Source organism: Camelina sativa, chromosome 5, assembly GCF_030686135.1.
Source record: "Camelina sativa cultivar CO46 ecotype springtype chromosome 5, ASM3068613v1".
Lineage (NCBI taxonomy): Eukaryota > Viridiplantae > Streptophyta > Magnoliopsida > Brassicales > Brassicaceae > Camelina > Camelina sativa.
This window is the reverse complement of record NC_141884.1, coordinates 26,557,449-26,574,753: the sequence shown is the minus strand read 5'-3', so window position 1 is coordinate 26,574,753 and position 17,305 is coordinate 26,557,449. Positions and strand designations below refer to the sequence as shown.

At 42.9% G+C, this 17,305-nt stretch overlaps 3 protein-coding genes and 1 pseudogene across 6 annotated transcripts; 3 read left to right on the top strand and 1 right to left on the bottom strand.

Moving 5' to 3' along the window:
- The first annotated feature begins 340 nt into the window (after nucleotides 1-340).
- LOC104787294 (uncharacterized) lies at nucleotides 341-17,121 on the top strand. Of its 4 annotated transcripts, XR_015557525.1 has the most exons (6): nucleotides 341-583; nucleotides 719-881; nucleotides 6,338-6,441; nucleotides 6,554-6,582; nucleotides 10,722-13,439; nucleotides 13,530-17,121. XR_015557525.1 is itself a non-coding variant. In XM_087450790.1 (5 exons), exon 5 carries the CDS (start codon nucleotides 12,326-12,328, stop codon nucleotides 13,136-13,138), a length of 813 nt encoding a protein of 270 aa, XP_087306916.1. In that variant the 5' UTR covers nucleotides 341-583; nucleotides 719-881; nucleotides 6,338-6,441; nucleotides 6,554-6,582; nucleotides 10,722-12,325; the 3' UTR covers nucleotides 13,139-13,533. The 4 variants fall into 4 exon arrangements, 3 of the variants coding, with proteins under 3 accessions (XP_087306916.1, XP_087306917.1, XP_010511133.2); XM_087450790.1 differs by having other exon boundaries at nucleotides 10,722-13,533; XM_087450791.1 differs by having other exon boundaries at nucleotides 6,554-6,613; nucleotides 10,722-13,533.
- On the top strand, nucleotides 1,090-1,842 carry LOC147944414 (uncharacterized). Its single transcript, XM_087512573.1, has one exon. It carries the CDS (start codon nucleotides 1,090-1,092, stop codon nucleotides 1,840-1,842), a length of 753 nt encoding a protein of 250 aa, XP_087368699.1.
- On the top strand, nucleotides 2,186-3,041 carry LOC104787295 (uncharacterized). Its single transcript, XM_010512833.3, has 2 exons — nucleotides 2,186-2,468; nucleotides 2,678-3,041. The coding sequence occupies exons 1-2, from the start codon at nucleotides 2,186-2,188 to the stop codon at nucleotides 2,803-2,805; spliced, it is 411 nt and encodes a 136-aa protein (XP_010511135.1). The 3' UTR covers nucleotides 2,806-3,041.
- On the bottom strand, nucleotides 11,324-11,424 carry LOC147944413 (small nucleolar RNA R71; annotated as a pseudogene).
- Nucleotides 17,122-17,305: the final 184 nt, after the last annotated feature.

The following is a 17,305-nucleotide window of genomic DNA, read 5'->3' as shown; positions in this document are numbered from 1 at the left end:
TAAAATACTTTATTTTTAACGTCAAAAAAAAAGTAAAAGTAAAAATGATTATAAAATATATATAATTATTTTTACTTTTACTTGTACAATTATAATGTTAAATTAATTTTCAGATTTTTTTATTTTTTTTATTTATTTTAAGTTTAGGTTTTAGGCTATAATTTTGAGTGTCAGGTTTAGTATTTAGTTGTATTTGTATATATAAAAGAGTAATATTGAAAATAGACAACAAGATATATAAAAAAGAATATTTTTGCATAAGTATTTTTCTTTTGTGCAATGTAAGCATTGTAGCTTTAAAATTTATGAAAATAGAAAGGAAAATAGATAAAACAATAAAGGAAAGTGAGCTAAATGAAAAAAAAAAAATATGTTAATATGTTGTAGACAAGAACTGAACAAATATTAAAAAATAGTGCATTAAAAAGAATAATTCTGTAAAAGTGTGCGATGACGACTGGTTTCAGGATCTGATATGGGTGTTCTTGTTGCTGTTGGGGGAGGGAGAGGTGGTCTCTCACTCTCTTGTTCAGAAGTTAGGTCTCGGGGATGGAGCGAAACTTCACCTTTGAGTTTGTTCAAGGTCCGTTTTTTATTGCTAGGATTTGGTTTCAAAAGGGGAAGACTGGTTTTTGTGGAGTTTAATTCCACAATTCTTATGGATCTGGAGTTTGATGTATTTATGATTCTGAATTTTGATGAGATTATGATTGGGCAGATTCGGTTTATTTCATGGGATTCGGGTCTGATCTGGATTGCGACTCCATTACTCCGGATCGGGGTGCGGATCTCTCTGTGCTTCCATTACTCAGGATTTCTCTTTGAAGATTATTGGAAAATGGGATTGTCGAAGCAATGATGATACTATTGGATTTGGTTTGGTTAGCGATTTGCATATCCTTGATTCGATTTGTTTACGATTTTGGTGTAAGGGTTGTAGACGAGGTATTTATGCGATGACTTGGGTTATGTTCAGGAATCACTTATCTCATTTTTTCCCTTTGGCTGCCTCTAGTTCGCTTCAATTCACTCAGCATTCCCTGGTTATTTTTCTTGGGTGGTGTTCAAGGTTTCTTACTATCGCGAGATATGGCTCAATTAGCGTCCAACAAGAGTAAAGCTTCCCTGGTTCGTACCGACACAGTGACGATCTCCAATTCGGTGTTGGCTCAGAGAATTCAGCAGTTTTCAATGACCCTCATTGGCAGGTTAATGAATCCGGTTCGTCAGATTATGGAGTCCTTGGTAGCTAATTTTCCAAAAATTTGGAAACTAGAGGAGAAAGTAGTGGGAGCAGATCTAGGACAAGGTGTCTTTCAGTTCAATTTTGATGATGAAGAGGATATCCCGTCCATTTTACAGAATCGTCCGTACCATTTTGATGGTTGGATGGTTTCTCTGGAGAGATGGGAGCCGATCATTTCCTCCTCTTATCCTTCTGCGATTAACTTCTGGGTGAAGGTGACTGGGATTCCTATGCACTTGTGGGAGGTGGCAACCCTTGAAGCCATTGGTAAGAAGATTGGGAAGATTCAAGAGGTTGATGAGGAAGCGGGCAGTCTCTGTGTTTTTGTCAATGGGTTTAATCCTCTGATTTTCAAGATGGTGGTGCCTTTATCTACTGGTGATGAAATTGTAGTTTCCCTAGAGTATGAGAAATTGGTGGGTGTATGCGATCATTGCTCTAGGATGACTCATGATTCGAAAGTGTGTCCAGAGGTTCATAAGGTTGGTACGGGTCATGGTACTGATGAGCAGTCGGATAAAAGGGGTGGAAGCAAGAGTTGCATCATAACGTTGGGTGCTGGGAAAAGCCTAGGAAGCATGCTAAGAGAGCTTTAGACTTCCAGTCTGCGGAGGCTGGTGAGCATGGTTACTTCCCGCAGCAGCGTTTTGGTGGTAGTGGTCCTTATGGTCCTCTTCAACAAGAGCGGTTTCACGGTCCGGTTTGGGGTCAAAAGAGGAGTTTTGGGGAGGTTGTTGTTCGTGAAGAAGGGACTCGTCGTAGCTTTCAATCGGGGGGGGGGGGGGGGGGGGGGGGGGTGGTGGGGGTGGGGAATCATCGGGTAAGGCTTTCGGTTTCCACCTTAATAGGAAAGGTGCTGGGCCGGTTTGGCCCAAACCTTTATATAAGGTGAAGCAGGCTTCTATCGAGAAGCATCCTTAGCTAAGTCTTGAAAATGATATGGGGGTTTCCGGAACTAGTGATTCACAAGCAGTTAGGGACCTGGAGGGATATTCTCATAAGGGTGATGGGGTGGCTTCTATGGCTATGGATTTTGTGGTAGAAACTGATGATCTGCTTGAGGATGGTGAGTTTGATGATAATGCCAAGGGTGATCTCAAGGCTGTCCAAGAAGAGGTTGCTTCCCCAGTACAGGGTACAGAGTTACATACTGGTCAAGGGACTGAGTTACAAGCTGGTCAGGAGACTGAACTTCAGGGTGAATCCGATAGTGGTCCGCAAGGTAATTCCTTTCTTTCTGATCCGGTTGAACTTGCTGTGGGTGTAGTTAATAGTGCTATGGCTGCTTTTACGATTGGAGAAAAGAGTGGTCATAAAAGGAGGACTGTTAGTCCTTCCGTTAGAAATGGTGCTAGTGGCTCTAAGATAGCTACTTTGGCTTTGGCTTCCCCGGGAAACGTTTACTTGCTAAGGCTTTGTCTAAACCTGCAGGTGATGGGAACGAACAAAAGATGATGGGGAAACAGGGTAAGACTACAATGGGCGGTAAACCTTCGGATGGTGGTCGTCTAGGCAAGAAAGGGATGGGGGCTCTCCCGAAACTGCCGGCTAGAACGTGAAGATTCTGAGTTGGAACTGTCAGGGCATATGGGCTGATCTGACAGAAGAATAGTTGGGAGATTTGTGGAAGCATCAGCCAGACATTTTTTTTTATCAGAAACAAAAAAAGTTATTCTTATTTACAAAAATTTCAGAAGAAGTTTGGTTATAATAATTTGTATACTGTTGATCCCCACGGTTCTAGTGGTGGGATAGCTTTATTTTTCATGGATGAAATAAAACATTCTGTTTTATATGATAGTGATCGAATCATTGATGTACAAGCGTTCTTTGGTCAACATTTGTTTTTTTTTTGTGTTTTGTCTATGGGGATCCTGTCCCGCAAAATCAAGAAAGGTATGGGAGAAGTTAATGGATATTGGTTCTTTTCGCATTGATCCTTGGTTTATGATTGGTGATTTTAATGAACTTGTTGGGAATCATAAAGGGTTGGTGCCTTGCGACCAGCTTCTTCCTTTGTGCCTTTATATTAAAGCTTCGACATTGTGGTATGCTCGAATTCCCTTGTTATGGGGAGCAGTTACCCTGGAGAGGTAATCGTTGTAATAATCAGGTGGTTTGGTGTCGATTAGATCGTGCCTTAGGTAATGAGGACTGTCATGGTTTCTTTTCTAACTCGAAGGTTGAATACTTGGAGATGGTTGGCTCTGATCACTGTCCAATTTTGGCAACTTGCCTGAAAACAGTTTCGCGACGGAATAGGCAGTTTCGTTTTGATAAAAGCTGGCTGGATAAGGATGGTTTATTAGGGGCGGTAGAGTCAGGGTGGACGCGCACAAATAATATTCGGATGCCGGCTTTTGTGGATAAGATCAAGAATTGCCGGAATTCGATTTGTTGGTGGCGAAGGAATAATATATCTTCTCGTCCCTCCCTTATTTCTTCCCTAAAGGTAGATTTGCAGGAGGCAAAGATGGATGACTCGATTTCTCAGGAAGAAATCCGGGGTATTGAGCGAAAACTAAAAGAGGCTTTTCGGGATGAGGAACTGTATTGGCAACAAAAGAGTAGGAAATTCTGGTTACGAGTGGGAGACAAAAATACAAAATACTTTCATGCTTCTACTAAGAAGCGGAGGGTGAGGAATAAGATTGTTGGCTTATTTGGCTCAGACAATGTCTGGGATGAATCGTCCTTGGGAATGGAGAATATTGCCTCTAAATACTTTAAGGAGCTTTTTAAAAGATGAGAAGTAAGTTGTATACCAGAGATGATTCGAGAGATTTCCCCACTCATTACGGATAATATGAACAGAAGTCTAACTAGAGATATTATGGAGTCAGAAGTTCGTAAAGCCTTATTTGCTATGCTTCCTGAGAAATCTCCAGGTCTTGACGGTATGACGGTTTTGTTTTTTCAACGGTTTTGGTCTTTATTAAAAGGAGATCTTGTGGCGTTGGTTAAAGTTTTGTTTCGAACGGGTCATTTTGATCCTTGTCTAAACGAGACGAATATTTGTCTCATTCCTAAAGTTGACCGACCGCAGCGTATGATGGAATTTCGGCCGATCAGTCTTTGTAACGTGAGTTATAAGATTATTTCCAAAGTTTTGTGTTTTCGGCTTAAGCGGGTTTTGCCGTCTCTGGTTTTAGAAACTCAATCGGATTTTGTTTCTGGTCGTTTGATTACCGATAATATTCCAGTTGCACAGGAAATATTCCATGGGTTAAATACTAACCGACGCTGCAAGTCGGAGATTCTGGCATTCAAAACGGATATGAGTAAAGCGTATGATCATGTTGAATGGGATTTCTTGGAAGCTGTTATGATTAAATTAGGATTTGATAGGATGTGGATTTCATGGATTATGTGGTGTGTTTCCTCGGTTTCGTATCAAGTTCTTCTGAATGGTCAGCCTCGGGGTTCTATTTTACCGAAGAGGGGTTTACGTCAGGGCGACCCTCTTTACCCGTATGTTTGTTCAATTACTCTTTTACCCGCCGCTTCTCACGTTCCGTGAATAGCCGAGGCATTGAGGAATAGCCAGAAAGGTATTTATTGGGCCCTGCAGTGGTAGAACCTCGTGAACCGGGCGTACTACTTCCCAACCTTGCAAACAACTCGGAAATCAAGAGCATCGCCTTCGTCTCTCTCTCCGTAGTGATGACGGTTTAGCCGCCAGGTGATAAGGATGTCAAATAGAAGGCAAGCAGGCCATAGGAAAAGACGAGTGGGCTCGCAAACTTCAACTAGCTAATCAGACGCGAGCCCCTCCTCGGGCGGATTCCTTCTTGACCATTTTCAAGAACCAAAAGACTGAACTGAGGGAAGCGGTAAATCGACTTGTCTTCCATCCAGCTGTGAATCCGACAAAAATTCCTAGGGTGTGACGAGCGGAGAGCACCAGAAAGAAGGGGTAGTCTAACTGAACTCCATTCATATAATCCATTTAGCCATTTGAGGCACCTCTATTGGATGGCTTTCGCCCATTGTCCAAGATGCCCACTGCTGCCCGCCAATGAATGAAGAAATGGTTTCTCCTTTCCCGCCAAACGAATGAAGAAAGGGTTTCCCAAGTCACCGCCCGTCACACCCTGGGAATTATTTTCGCCTGAAGCATCGGACCAATGATCACCCATGACTTCTGTGTACCACTAGTGCCGCGAGAGTTATCAGTATTTATCAAATATGTTCCTATAAAGATGAGCTAGATAGCACGGCTTTGAAAGAAAGTTATCTGAGCATTAAAGTTTCTAGAAAGATTCGAAGAATCAAACTTCGTCGAGGTAATGAATTGAGTTGATTGGCTTTTCAGCCACACTCCGACACTTCCATTGAAATCCAAGAAAGTAAGCCAGAATCCATCTTCTAATTAGGGGGCTGTCATTTTCTGGGCTATTTGGATGGACTCAAATCCTTTCATGCAGGACGGCTCTCGGTTCTTGAGCATGTTGGGAGATTAGTCGTCAATTGGAGGCCAATGAACTTCCGAAAGCTTCTTCTGATTGAGCCACACCGAGATCGACAGTCAAAGGAAGAAGGAGATATTTCCAGGGTTTTTCATGAGACGGGAAATGAAAACTATTAGCCCCGGACAAAGTGCACCAATTTCTGATGGGAAACGATGAGACAGTTTTCGGCGGCTTGAAATCAGCTCTCCTCGACTCCAATTCCATTTCCGGGGGACTGAGACCTCTGTGCTGTGATTATCCCTAAACCCAATGAATGTGAGTTACAGAACAAGCAGTAGCTGTTACTACCTACATCCGGTGTGCTGCATTAAGCAGGTCTGCCATATTTGGCAATCCGGCATCCTATAGAAGTTTAGAAAGAAGATTTTTGGTGTAGAAAGTCTCAAATTCAGGATCTTCCGTTACAAAATTGGTACTATCGGGTCGGGTGAATTCAATAATAGTTTTTTCCATTGCAGAAAAGAGATCCCTTCCCTCTGCTGATCTATATTCAAAAAGATTGTGTACTAATAGAAGTATACTAACTGGAATCAAAGAATTAGTAGATCGCCCCTTGCTTGTTTTTGGTCGAAAGATGAAATTCTTACTGACAGTTTGTTGTTTTCGCCAATTTTTGCAGCTGTCTCGGCACATGTCAATCCTTATGTCCCCAACGGTTTATACTTTGCACAGAGGTTTTGATAGCGAATATTAAAAAGGCGGGACGAGAGAAGAAACTTACAGGTATCACGATTGCTCGGGACTGTCCCACAATTTTGCATTTATTGTTCGCCGATTATAGTCTGTTCTTTTGTAAAGCAGAGGAGACTGAATGTAAACGTGATGGATATTATAGGTAATTATGGGAAAGCGTCGGGCCCAGAGGTAAATTTGGAGAAATTCTCTATCATGTTTGGTAAGAAAGTTCCGTCTGATGTAAGAATCGGTTAAAAACAGTCATTGGTATTTCTAAAGAAGGCGGTATGGGTTCTTATTTGGGTATCCCTGAAAGTCTTCAAGGTTCGAGACCTAAAGTTTTTAGTTATGTTAATGATCGCCTGGACGAGCGAGTTAATGCTGGTCGGCGAAGTATTTATCGAAAGGGGGTAAGGAAATTATGATTAAATCAGTTGCGTTAGCCCTCCCGACCCATGTTATGTCATGCTATAAATTGCAACAAGCGTTAACGTCCAAACTTACAAGTGCCATATCAAACTTCTAGTGGAAGTCTAATGATAAGGCACGGGGCATGCATTGGGCAGCTTGGGATAAGATGTGTAAGGAGAAATGCGATGGGGGTTTGGGTTTTCGTTATCTGGAACAATTTAATGATGCGATGCTGGCTAAGCAGTATTGGCGGTTAATCCATTATCCGAACTCTTTAATGGCTCGGGTGATGTGCGGTCGATATTTTAGGAATGAACATCCTCTATTGGCAATTAAACCATATTCTCCTTGTATTGCGTGGAGGAGTATCTTTTCAACTAAATGACTTGTGGAACAAGGGGCAAGGTGGGATGTAGGTTCTGGATGTAATATCTCGGTATGGGGATCCTTGGAAACCAGATCACCAGCCAAGACCAGGTAATGGTAGGGGGAGAGTTCTACATCCTAATCTGATGGTCAACCATTTAATTAACCCGCTTACGGTGGATTGGTATATGCCTATTCTTGAGGAGTTTATGGATCCGGCGGACATTCCGCTTATCCGGAGTATGGCGGTTAGTAAATCTTTTAAACCGGATAGTTTGATTTGGCATTATACTAAATCCGGGAAGTATTCGGTCAGATCGGGTTATCGGCTAGCACAAGAATTACTTAAGGAAGTTGAATACGAGCCATCGTGCATGGCCCTGTGGGCACAAGCTTGGAAACTTGAAGTCCCTCCAAATGTTCGACATTTTTTCTGATAGGTGGCGTCTGGTACTCTTCTTGTGATGGACCGGATCGCCCATCAGAGTGTCGGATGCGATGTTACATGTCAACGGTGTGGCTCTGCGGCAGAGTCTATTTATCATGCTCTTTTTGAGTGTGTCCGCTCGCGTAAGGTATAAGAGTTGTCTCCGGTTCAACTACTCCTGGATGGCTTCCCTTATGGATCAGTGTATTCGAACTTAGACTTCTCTATTGACAGGCATCATCCCATTCCCTGTATTCAGATATCTGTTATAGGCTTCCATGGATTTTGTGGTCAATTTGGAAGGACATGAATAAGAAGGTTTTTCAGGGAATCGAGGTAGAGACAATTGATATTATAAATCGGAAAAAAGATGGCTAGCTACATGAAATATAAGAGAAAAAATGGTCACACATACAAAGTATATTATTGTATACTCAACTACGCGAAGTATATGTATTACATGGTAACATGCATGAACTATATGACGTTATGTGGTTAACACCATAGACATACAATCCGGTATACCGGTCAACTGACTCCGGCGAAGACCGACGTTGACTCCGGTGTTGACACCGGAGTCAACGTTGGTCTTTGCCGGAGTCAACGTCGGTCTTCGCCGGAGTCAATCGACCAGTGAACCGGATTGTATGTCTATGGTGTTGATCACATGACGTCATATAGTTCATGCATGTGGTCATGTAATACATATACTTCGTGTAGTTGAAGATACAATATTGTACTTCGTATGTGTGACCATGTCTTATCTTCTACTTCATGTAGCTAGCCATCTTTTTTCCTTATAAATCAGGTGGCTAATGATAAACTTCTATGGGAGGAGGCCAAGTCCTTCTCTGCGAATTACTTGGATTCTCAGCCACCCTAGAGGTACGGGATATTTATTCCGATGCCAGGTTGATGGTTCCTGGAAAGGTTCAGATCCATTGGTGAGTTTGGGATGGTGGTATGGTAATAGTGAAGATAGGACACTACTTTTGGGAGCAGGAAGCCTTAGACGCAGCCCTTCACCTCTTCATTCGGAGTTACAAGCCTTAATTTGGGCAATGCAGTCTCTTCTGGCGGTGGGTGTGGACTGTCAGAATTTTGAGACGGATTTCTCAGAGCTAGTTGCGATGGTGCAGGCCCCAGACGATTGGCCCGCCTTCTCGAATTTACTGGAAGATTTTCATTCTCTCAGACTATCCTTTCCCTCCTTCATTCTGACCCAGATTCCGAGGACGTCAAACATGAGGGCAGATTGTCTTGCTTGTTCTTCGAGATCTTTAGTTTCTGAACTTACTTTTGTTAACTCTTTTCCTCCAGTTTGGGCAACCAATCTTGGAGTCACCTTTTAATTTACTGTTTGGTTGGAAAAAAAAAGAAGAAGTGAACAAATTTTCATAGTAAGTGGTAACAATTTTTTTTGACTAATATTTTTTTTCCCAACAATTAACTCATACGAGTTAAAACTTGATATAGGAACCCATATGAGGGAACCCACGTGGATAGATGGAAATAGGAAAATGGTTGATGATAACTCTCTAATTTACATGTTTTTAGCATCCTTTTTTTTATCCATATTTTGCATTGTTTATACCCTTACCTTAGCATTTTTAGGTCATTAACTGTAGGAATTCGCATTTAGGCCATTTAGGGTGTTGCGTTCTTGCATTTGCATACTTTGGATGAAAACAGGTTCTTAAGAGCCTAAAATAGGGAAAAACAAGGACAAATCCGAACATGTACCCAAAGGAGCCATCGAGCTGGAATAACAGTCCGAACCCCAACACGATCGAAGAGGATTCGAGACCAGGAAGAACAACACAAAGATCTACCCGAGGAGTAACCTGACCTCATCCTTGTGCACCCCATCGAGTAGACCCTCACGTAGGACTGGGAAGCTAGGTCAAAGGGGTTTCCATATATAAACCCCCCCTCTTCTTCCTCAAAACGAGCACGCCGCATACCCTCAAACCAGAGAACGAGAGCTTCTGAGAGAGATCTAGAGCGACTCAAACTTCTTTTTACTTTTTTTAGGATTTATTTTACATCTTTTTGTTATTCTTTTAGATTTCTACTCTATACTCTTCTCTTCTACTTTATATTTTAATACAATGCAATTTTCGTTTATCTTTGTTTCTATGTTTTCTGCAATGATTTCCGAGTAGTGTAGTAAAGTTTCTAGGGATGGAATAGATTATTTTGTGTTCTTGATCGGTTAGGATGTCTTAGTTTGATTATTTATGTTTTAAAAATTCCCTTCTAGATTGGTGTTCTTAATGCTGTCAACAAACCGAGAGGGTGAGATTAGATCTAGGGTGTTTTACCACCGAGATGTGTAGATGAAATGCCTGAATCAATCAAGCAATGCTAGAGATTTACTCACTTAGCCTAAGAGATTAGATGAGTAAGGGGTTTATTGACAATAATGAATCGATTCATATTGCCTGCTTGGTCATGTTTCTCCAACGAGAGTTGGGTAGGGGAGTGATCAAGGTTGTTTGTTTCTATCACGAGAGTGTTTTAACAAGATTTTAGAGATTCATTGTCTAGGGAATATTTGCTTTAGGCATGTAAGACATCTCTATTAGTCAAGAACACTTAGGAGTCGATTACCCCATCCTTAGAAGCTTTCATATTTTAATTGCTTACATTTTTATTCATCCCTCGATCCCTTACCAGAACAGGTACACGATCACCTGCTTCGAGTAACCCTTCGAGCTGTTCATACTTTCCTTGTTAACTCGATCACCCCACCCGATCCTGTACTCGAATGCTTGCATCGAGTGCTGTGGTCGAGTGGTTCCTTGTTTATATTCTTTTATTTTATTATTTTAGGACTGTTAGACAAAACCCCCCACTTTTGCTTGGCTTGACTTGCTTGTTTCTAATTGCATCCTATCTGCTAGCATAACAACCATTTCGATTGATAATCCTTTGTACTACAACTGCATAGGGAATTGATACCCTGGGTGAAAATTTAGTGATCAATTTGGCGCCGTTGCCATTTGGTTGAATTTAATTTGCTACGTTTAGGATTTCAGCACTTGCTAGATCAAGTTCTCTTATCTTTATTGGTTCGGCATCTGACTTGTTTGCTTTCGTATTTGTTTGTTTTGAATCTCAGGTACAACCCGAGCACCCACCCAACCCGTCACTCGATCACCTAGATAGGGTTGACCTTCGTGTACTCACTCGGTCACCTACTTGTGCATGCAAACACGATCCAAGGGTAGCCAAAACTTGAATCCTTTCATCGACAACATCGACAGACCAAGGTTACTCCAACAACAACAAGTTCAACAACCGCAACCAGAAACAATTGAGGAAACAATGAACGGTCCACCAGCTCCTCAAGCAAGGACCAAGATAGGAGCAGGGGATGCTCCATCTACTCATACTCAATGGAATGGCATTGTGCCACCTGCTGTCCAAAACAACAATTTTGAGATCAAGAGTAGTCTCATCCAGATGATACAAAGCAACAAGTTTCATGGATTGCCAATGGAGGACCCATTGGATAATCTGGATGAATTTGATAGGCTCTGTAGCCTCACCAAGATAAATGGAGTTAGTGAGGATGGATTCAAACTCCGGCTGTTCCCATTCTCTTTGGGAGAAAAAGCACACATCTTGGAGAAATCACTCCCCAAGGAGTCCATCAGCACTTGGGAAGCGTGCAAGAAGGCGTTTCTAGCCAAATTCTTCTCCAACTCCAGAACCGCAAGGATACGAAAAGAGATTTCCAGCTTTGTTCAGAAGAACAATGAGATGTTCAGTGAGGCTTGGGAACGTTTCAAGGGATACACTACCAGATGCCCTCATTGCTAAGTACACTACAGAGGAGTGGTCCCCAAGATACGGATGTTGCTGGACACCGCAAGCAATGGTAACTTCCTCAACAAGGATGTTGATGAAGGTTGGGACTTAGTGGAGAACTTGGCTCAATCTGATGGGCATTATAATGAGGATTATGATCGCACTGTGCGATCTACTGGAGAGGAAGATGCCAAGTACAAGAGGGACATGAAAGCCCTCAATGAAAAGCTCGATAAGCTCCTCAACTAGCAGCAGCATGTTCATGCGATCTTAGAGGAAGAGCAGTTTTTACAACAAGATGGGGAGAATATTCAGCTAGAGGATGTGAACTACATCAACAACCAAGGAGGTTACAACAAAGGGTACAACAACTACAAGCCGAATCCGAATCTGTTATACCGTAACCCGAATGTTGCCAACCCTAAAGACCAAATCTACCCATCAGCAGTTCAAGGGAACTAGGTCCAGCAGAAGCCTTTTGTCCAATACAATCAAGGCTATGCTCCTAAACATCAATACTCTGGAAATTACCACCAACCCATTGCACCACCTGGATTACAACAACAACAAGGCCCGCAGAACCAATCGCAAGAAGCTGACCTACGCGGCCTAATTCAGCAGATGATTCAAAATCAGGCATCAGCAGCTATGGACTCCGCAAAACGGTTTGCGGAGATGAGCAACAAGATCGATTCTGGATACAATGACTTGACTGCCAAGTATGATTCGCTCAATACTAAGCTGAGGTACCTAGAGGGCCACCACAACAACCAACCAGCTCCAAAGATCAACCAGCTTCCAGGTAAAGCTGTTCAGAACCCAAAGGATTATGCCACTGCCTAAGCCATCTTCCTTGGTGATGATTATGAGGATTACCTCACTGAGGACAGTGATGTTCAAGATGGAGAGGATATGGACCACTATGGGATAAATGAGGCCAAGTACTATATATCTGAGTATGAACCCGAGCCTTTACCCGAGGAGTCTGATCGAGTTGATGATCGAGCACTGGTCCGAGAATCACAAACCGAAGAACCACCCGAAGTAGAACCCGATGACTCACCCGATGATGGTGATCGGATGATACATCGAGTAGATGTTCAGATGAGAGATCAACCTCGACTTCCTGTAGCAGCAGAAGGGGAACTAGAGGAAAGGTTCAATGCTGCTCTTGACATCCAACTGGAGGTGCTTGCAGAGCGTATGGCCAAGCGTAAAGCTCCTCCTCCAAAGCTTTTGCCACCACATGAACTTCAAGAGGAAATCACCAAGGAGGAAGCTCAGCTGGAGATTGAGGTTAAGGAAGTTGTTAAGGAGATTGGGTATGAGATTCTCAGGAGTGGAGTGTGCTTAGATCCTGAGCTGCGAATCGAGGAGAAGTTAAAGGATCCTGGCTCTTTTACTTTGCCATGCTTGATAGGACTTCGGATTTTCAAAAAATGCTTGTGCGATCTGGGAGCTTCAATCAGCATCATGCCACTATCAGTTGCCAACAAGATGGGTTTCAGCAGTTTTAAACCGAGTAGTCTGTATTTGGTTCTAGCTGATAGAACAATCAGACATCCGATTGGGATCCTGGAAAATTTGCCTCTCAGGATTGGAAGGGTGGAAGTCCCTACTGATTTTATGATCCTTGATATGGATAAGGAACCAGACGATCCACTGATCCTAGGGAGACCATTCTTGGCAACAGTAGGTGCAGTGATTGAGGTGAAACAAGGCTAGATCAGAATTGAGCATGAGGAGCATTTCAAGATGGAGTTTGATGTCAAGAAAGGAATTAAAAGGCCAACCATTGATGATCAAGTTTTTTCCACTAAGACAAAGCAGAGAAAAGTCAAGCATCTTGAAGACGTCAACACTACATTTGCTGTGGAACCTGGACAAGACTTGGAGAATCCATTGAATCAGCCTGCTACAGTGGAGAGGATTCTAGAACCGCTCCCTCCTAGATCCCATGCTTAAAGAGCATGAAGAGTCAAGCTTAGTGACTTAAAACAAGCTCACTTGAGAGGAAGTCCCAAAGGTATCTTTTGTTTTATTTTAATTCTGATTTATTTGTTTTATCTTATTTTCTATTTTTGCATATTAACATAAAAAAATATATAAAAAAAAGAAAAGTGAAAAAGGAAATTTTGGGGAACCCGAGGCTCTACCCGAATACGTACCCGACGCACCTGATCGTGTTCCTACTCGGGTGGCGTGTGGAGTCCGAATTCGACAAACCCAAGTCAACCTCGGTGAAGCCCAAGCTGCTAACCCTATTCTATTTAAAGGGATTAGAACCCTTCTGCCTCAGCAGCACAAACCGATAAGTCTCTCAAACCTAAAAGCTTTTTGTTTTCCTACTTTCTATTTTCTCTCAAGGGAATCAAGACTCTTTGATTTGTATTTTTTGGGAACTAACCCTCTTGATCTCGGCTTAGTCTCTGTTTTTACTTTCAAGAATTCGACAATGGCACCCAAGACGAAAACATACCAAAAGAAGGGAAGCAGATCAACCTCCGCCGCTGCAAGAACCGGAGGTGATGCCGTCAAACCTCGCGAATCACAAGGAAGAGGAGACGTTCCGCATTCCCAACCGCTGGTTAGATGTTTTGCTTCTCCAACCCGATGCTCAACCCGATCCGTCGCCTGATCCGGTGCTCGAGCAACCGATCAAGCAGACCCCCGAGTTCGCTCACCAAGTCCGATGGCGAGTGCTGTTCGCCGATCTCCTCGACGTAGGGACCTGTCTATGTCCGAGAGAACTGTTACCAACCCTATGGAGGTCGATTCTGATACTGGTGGAGGAGAGCCAGAGGAGATCCAAACGTCGCGGCTAAGGAGCAGAGCTGCGGTTGCAAGAGGGAAGAGACCAACCTCTGAAAAGGCTGAGAAGGTAGCTTAGAGATCTGCTGAGGAAGAGGATCGAGACACTGAGGAGGAGAACCATGAGCGAGAGAAGGAGCAGAGAGAATGCACAAGCCAAGCCTCGCGGAGGCTGAAGCAGAAAGAAGTGGAGACTCCAGAAAAGCTCTTCAAGGTTTTCGCAAGATGAGTTTCATTGGTACCCGCTACCCTCACCAAGAAACGATGAAGCAGTTGGGCTTCGCTAGAGATGTCGAGTTCCTGTTCGACATGTGCCACCTGGGCCATATGATGCGAGCCTAACTTGAAGCTTACGAGGAGGAGACGGTCCACTTTCTCTCAACACTGCGGTTGCACTACTTTGAGGACCACCCGACCCTACTACCAGATGGGGGGATCGGGTTCATCACATTCTCCATGCAAAACAAGGAGTACCGGCTTACTTTCAAGGAGATGGAGAAGCTGTATGGTTTCAAGGCTGGGAGTGGAGAAGGCATGGAGGTGAGCAACGAGGAGATGAAGTTCCTACGGCTGACAATAGGCGACAAGCTCCTTTACAAGTCTACAAGCTCCAAATCCGCTCAAATAAGGAGCCCTGTTTTGAGGTATTTTCACAAATACCTCGCATGAACTGTTTTTGCTAGAAAGGATACTGGGAATGTGAATGATCATGAGCTCCAGCTGCTAGACATTGCCTTGTGTGGAGTTTTAGACAATGCTAGGGATGGTACACCGCTAGTAGGAGATGTTGCAGATACTAGCATGGTCTTTGTGCTGTCGATCAGTTCCTTTACCTCAAGTCATGCATGGGCTATGAAAACAGAGAGAAGAGAAGGAGCTGGAGAGATCTCCATAGGAGGACTGGTTACACCAATTTTGGTGGCGTGCGATGTGCCTTTGAAAGGAGTGGTACATGACCTGAGATGGCTAGACATCGAGTACCTGACACTGGCAAGATACTTGGCTTATGAGAGGCTAAACGACATACTACTCTTCAAGTCTGTCCATCTGACTGCCGGAGCCGCCCAAATGATCCTGCCCAATGTAGTGTGCACCAAGGTCCGGCTGGGGGACAACATCGACGTTGCACCGCCTCTAGAGGAGCTGTACAACCCGGAGGAGGAATCCGAAGCTGAAGAGAGAGAGAGCCGACTGGTCAAGAACAAGGAGACAACTCGGAAGATTACGACTTTGAGGAGTATGTCTGCTCACAAAAGCAGCCTGTTGGGGTGAAGGAAACTCACAAGAGGATCGGATGGCTGAAGAGGATGAACAAGTTTCTGGTTAGGAAGGTGAAGAATCTTACCGGCTCAGTGAAGGTGATGGGAGGTCAGATAAAGGAGCTGCAAGACAAGGCAAGCTCTGCCTCAGCTTCCACCTCGGAATATGCACCCACATGGATGGGGAGAAGTGGACCACTAGGAGGAATTCGAGGACTGACACCTCCAGAGCCTCAAAGAGCATCGTCCTACGAGCCCCAACCGGAGGGGGATATCACAAGACCCGACAGATCGCGGAGAAGCCACTAAGAAGCCTATCCGATGCCTAACCCGATGGGGTACACGATGCCTTACCCAATGCACCCTTCGAGCACCTATTCGGGTGAGCAATCAGGGCCTTTCCCTCCGACGTATCAAATGCCATATCCGACGCCGTATTCGATGAACCCTGCAAGTGGCTATACGGGTGATCACTCCGGACCTCTCCCGCCATACCCGTCATACTACCCAATGCCCTACCTGATGAGTTATGCGATCCCCTACCCGATCAACCCCTCGGATGCTGGTCCGAGCAAGTCGTCTGTGCATATCACCGAGCTCTCTGATGAGCGAATCCTGGCACCTGCTGAAGCCGGAGACGACACTGTCTACACTTTGGCGAGTATGGAGGCTGCTACAACCTCCTTCTTCACTTAAGCATGAGGTACCACATTCATCCAATATTTGTAAATAACATTGCATTTAGTTTTATTTCATTTTGTGTGATTCTTGGATTCTTTTTCAGACTTTTATTTACACAGAGACTGTAATTTATGTTTGGGGGAGAGTCCTAGAATGTATTTAACATTGTGTTTTATTTTCTCATTTTCTTATTTCAAATTTTTGCATGCTAGTTTTATTCATTTGATTCTGCATCTATGTGCATTGAAAAAACCAAAAAAATTTGAAAAATTCACAAAATAAAAAAAAGAGTGTTCATGTAGTTTCATTTACATATTAGGATTGAGTCTAGTTTGCTCCATATAGGATTGTTGCATATGCATCTTAGGGGACAATGATTAAAACCACCTTGTTTAAAATCAAACCTTAGGATTGAAGCTATAGCCCTTAATCACAGTTCATTGTTGCTAGATCAATCTTTGAGAAAAAATGAAAAATATTTGCTTAGAACCTTGTGTCTTTTGAATGCTTCCTCCACTTGCTTGAACATTGAATCATCTCTATATTATTTGGATTTAATTTGAACTTAAATTGTCTTGCTTATGGAATTTGAATACTTGTTCATGATAACTCTAAACTCGGGTTAGCACTCCATTTTTACCAATCTTTTCGTTTAACCCTATTTGTTTTTCCCTACCCTTGAACCCAAACCTTTCTTTCAAACCTTGTTGTGAATTGTTGAGTGAGGTCTTTTCATTGTGCTATAGGTTGTGAAACCTTGAGAGTATTGAGAACGACAAAGAACTGGCTCTTGATTTAGCTAAGTTAGAATCATTTGGACTAGCTAATAGAATCGGTTTTGAAAGATAGGTGGTTAGCATGTTTATTTAGGGTTGGGTTGAGAAATTAAAAAAAAAAAGGAGAAAAGAAGTCCCTAAAGTTTAGTTCAATTAGCTCTAAGTAAAAAAAACAGAAAAAGATTTTGCTATAGTCTCCTAGAAAGAAAGAAAAAAATATATATACATATTAGGAGTTTAGCAAAGAAAGAAAAAGGAAAAAAAAAAAGAGCTAGATGTTTAAAAGTTTAGATCTTAGGGATTAGAAAAAAACAAAAGAGTTAAAATCAAGGTTGTGGGGTAGTTTTGTTCTAGGGGGTTTGATT

Excerpts from the sequence above, each read along its gene's own strand:
- LOC104787294 (XM_010512831.3), top strand. The coding sequence starts at position 12,326 with ATGGACCACTATGGGATAAATGAGGCCAAGTACTATATATCTGAGTAT.
- LOC104787295 (XM_010512833.3), top strand. The coding sequence starts at position 2,186 with ATGGGGGTTTCCGGAACTAGTGATTCACAAGCAGTTAGGGACCTGGAG. Across the intron at positions 2,469-2,677 it reads ATCCGATAGTGGTCCGCAAG|GTGATGGGAACGAACAAAAG; the intron begins GTAATTCCTTTC and ends CTAAACCTGCAG.
- LOC147944414 (XM_087512573.1), top strand. The coding sequence starts at position 1,090 with ATGGCTCAATTAGCGTCCAACAAGAGTAAAGCTTCCCTGGTTCGTACC.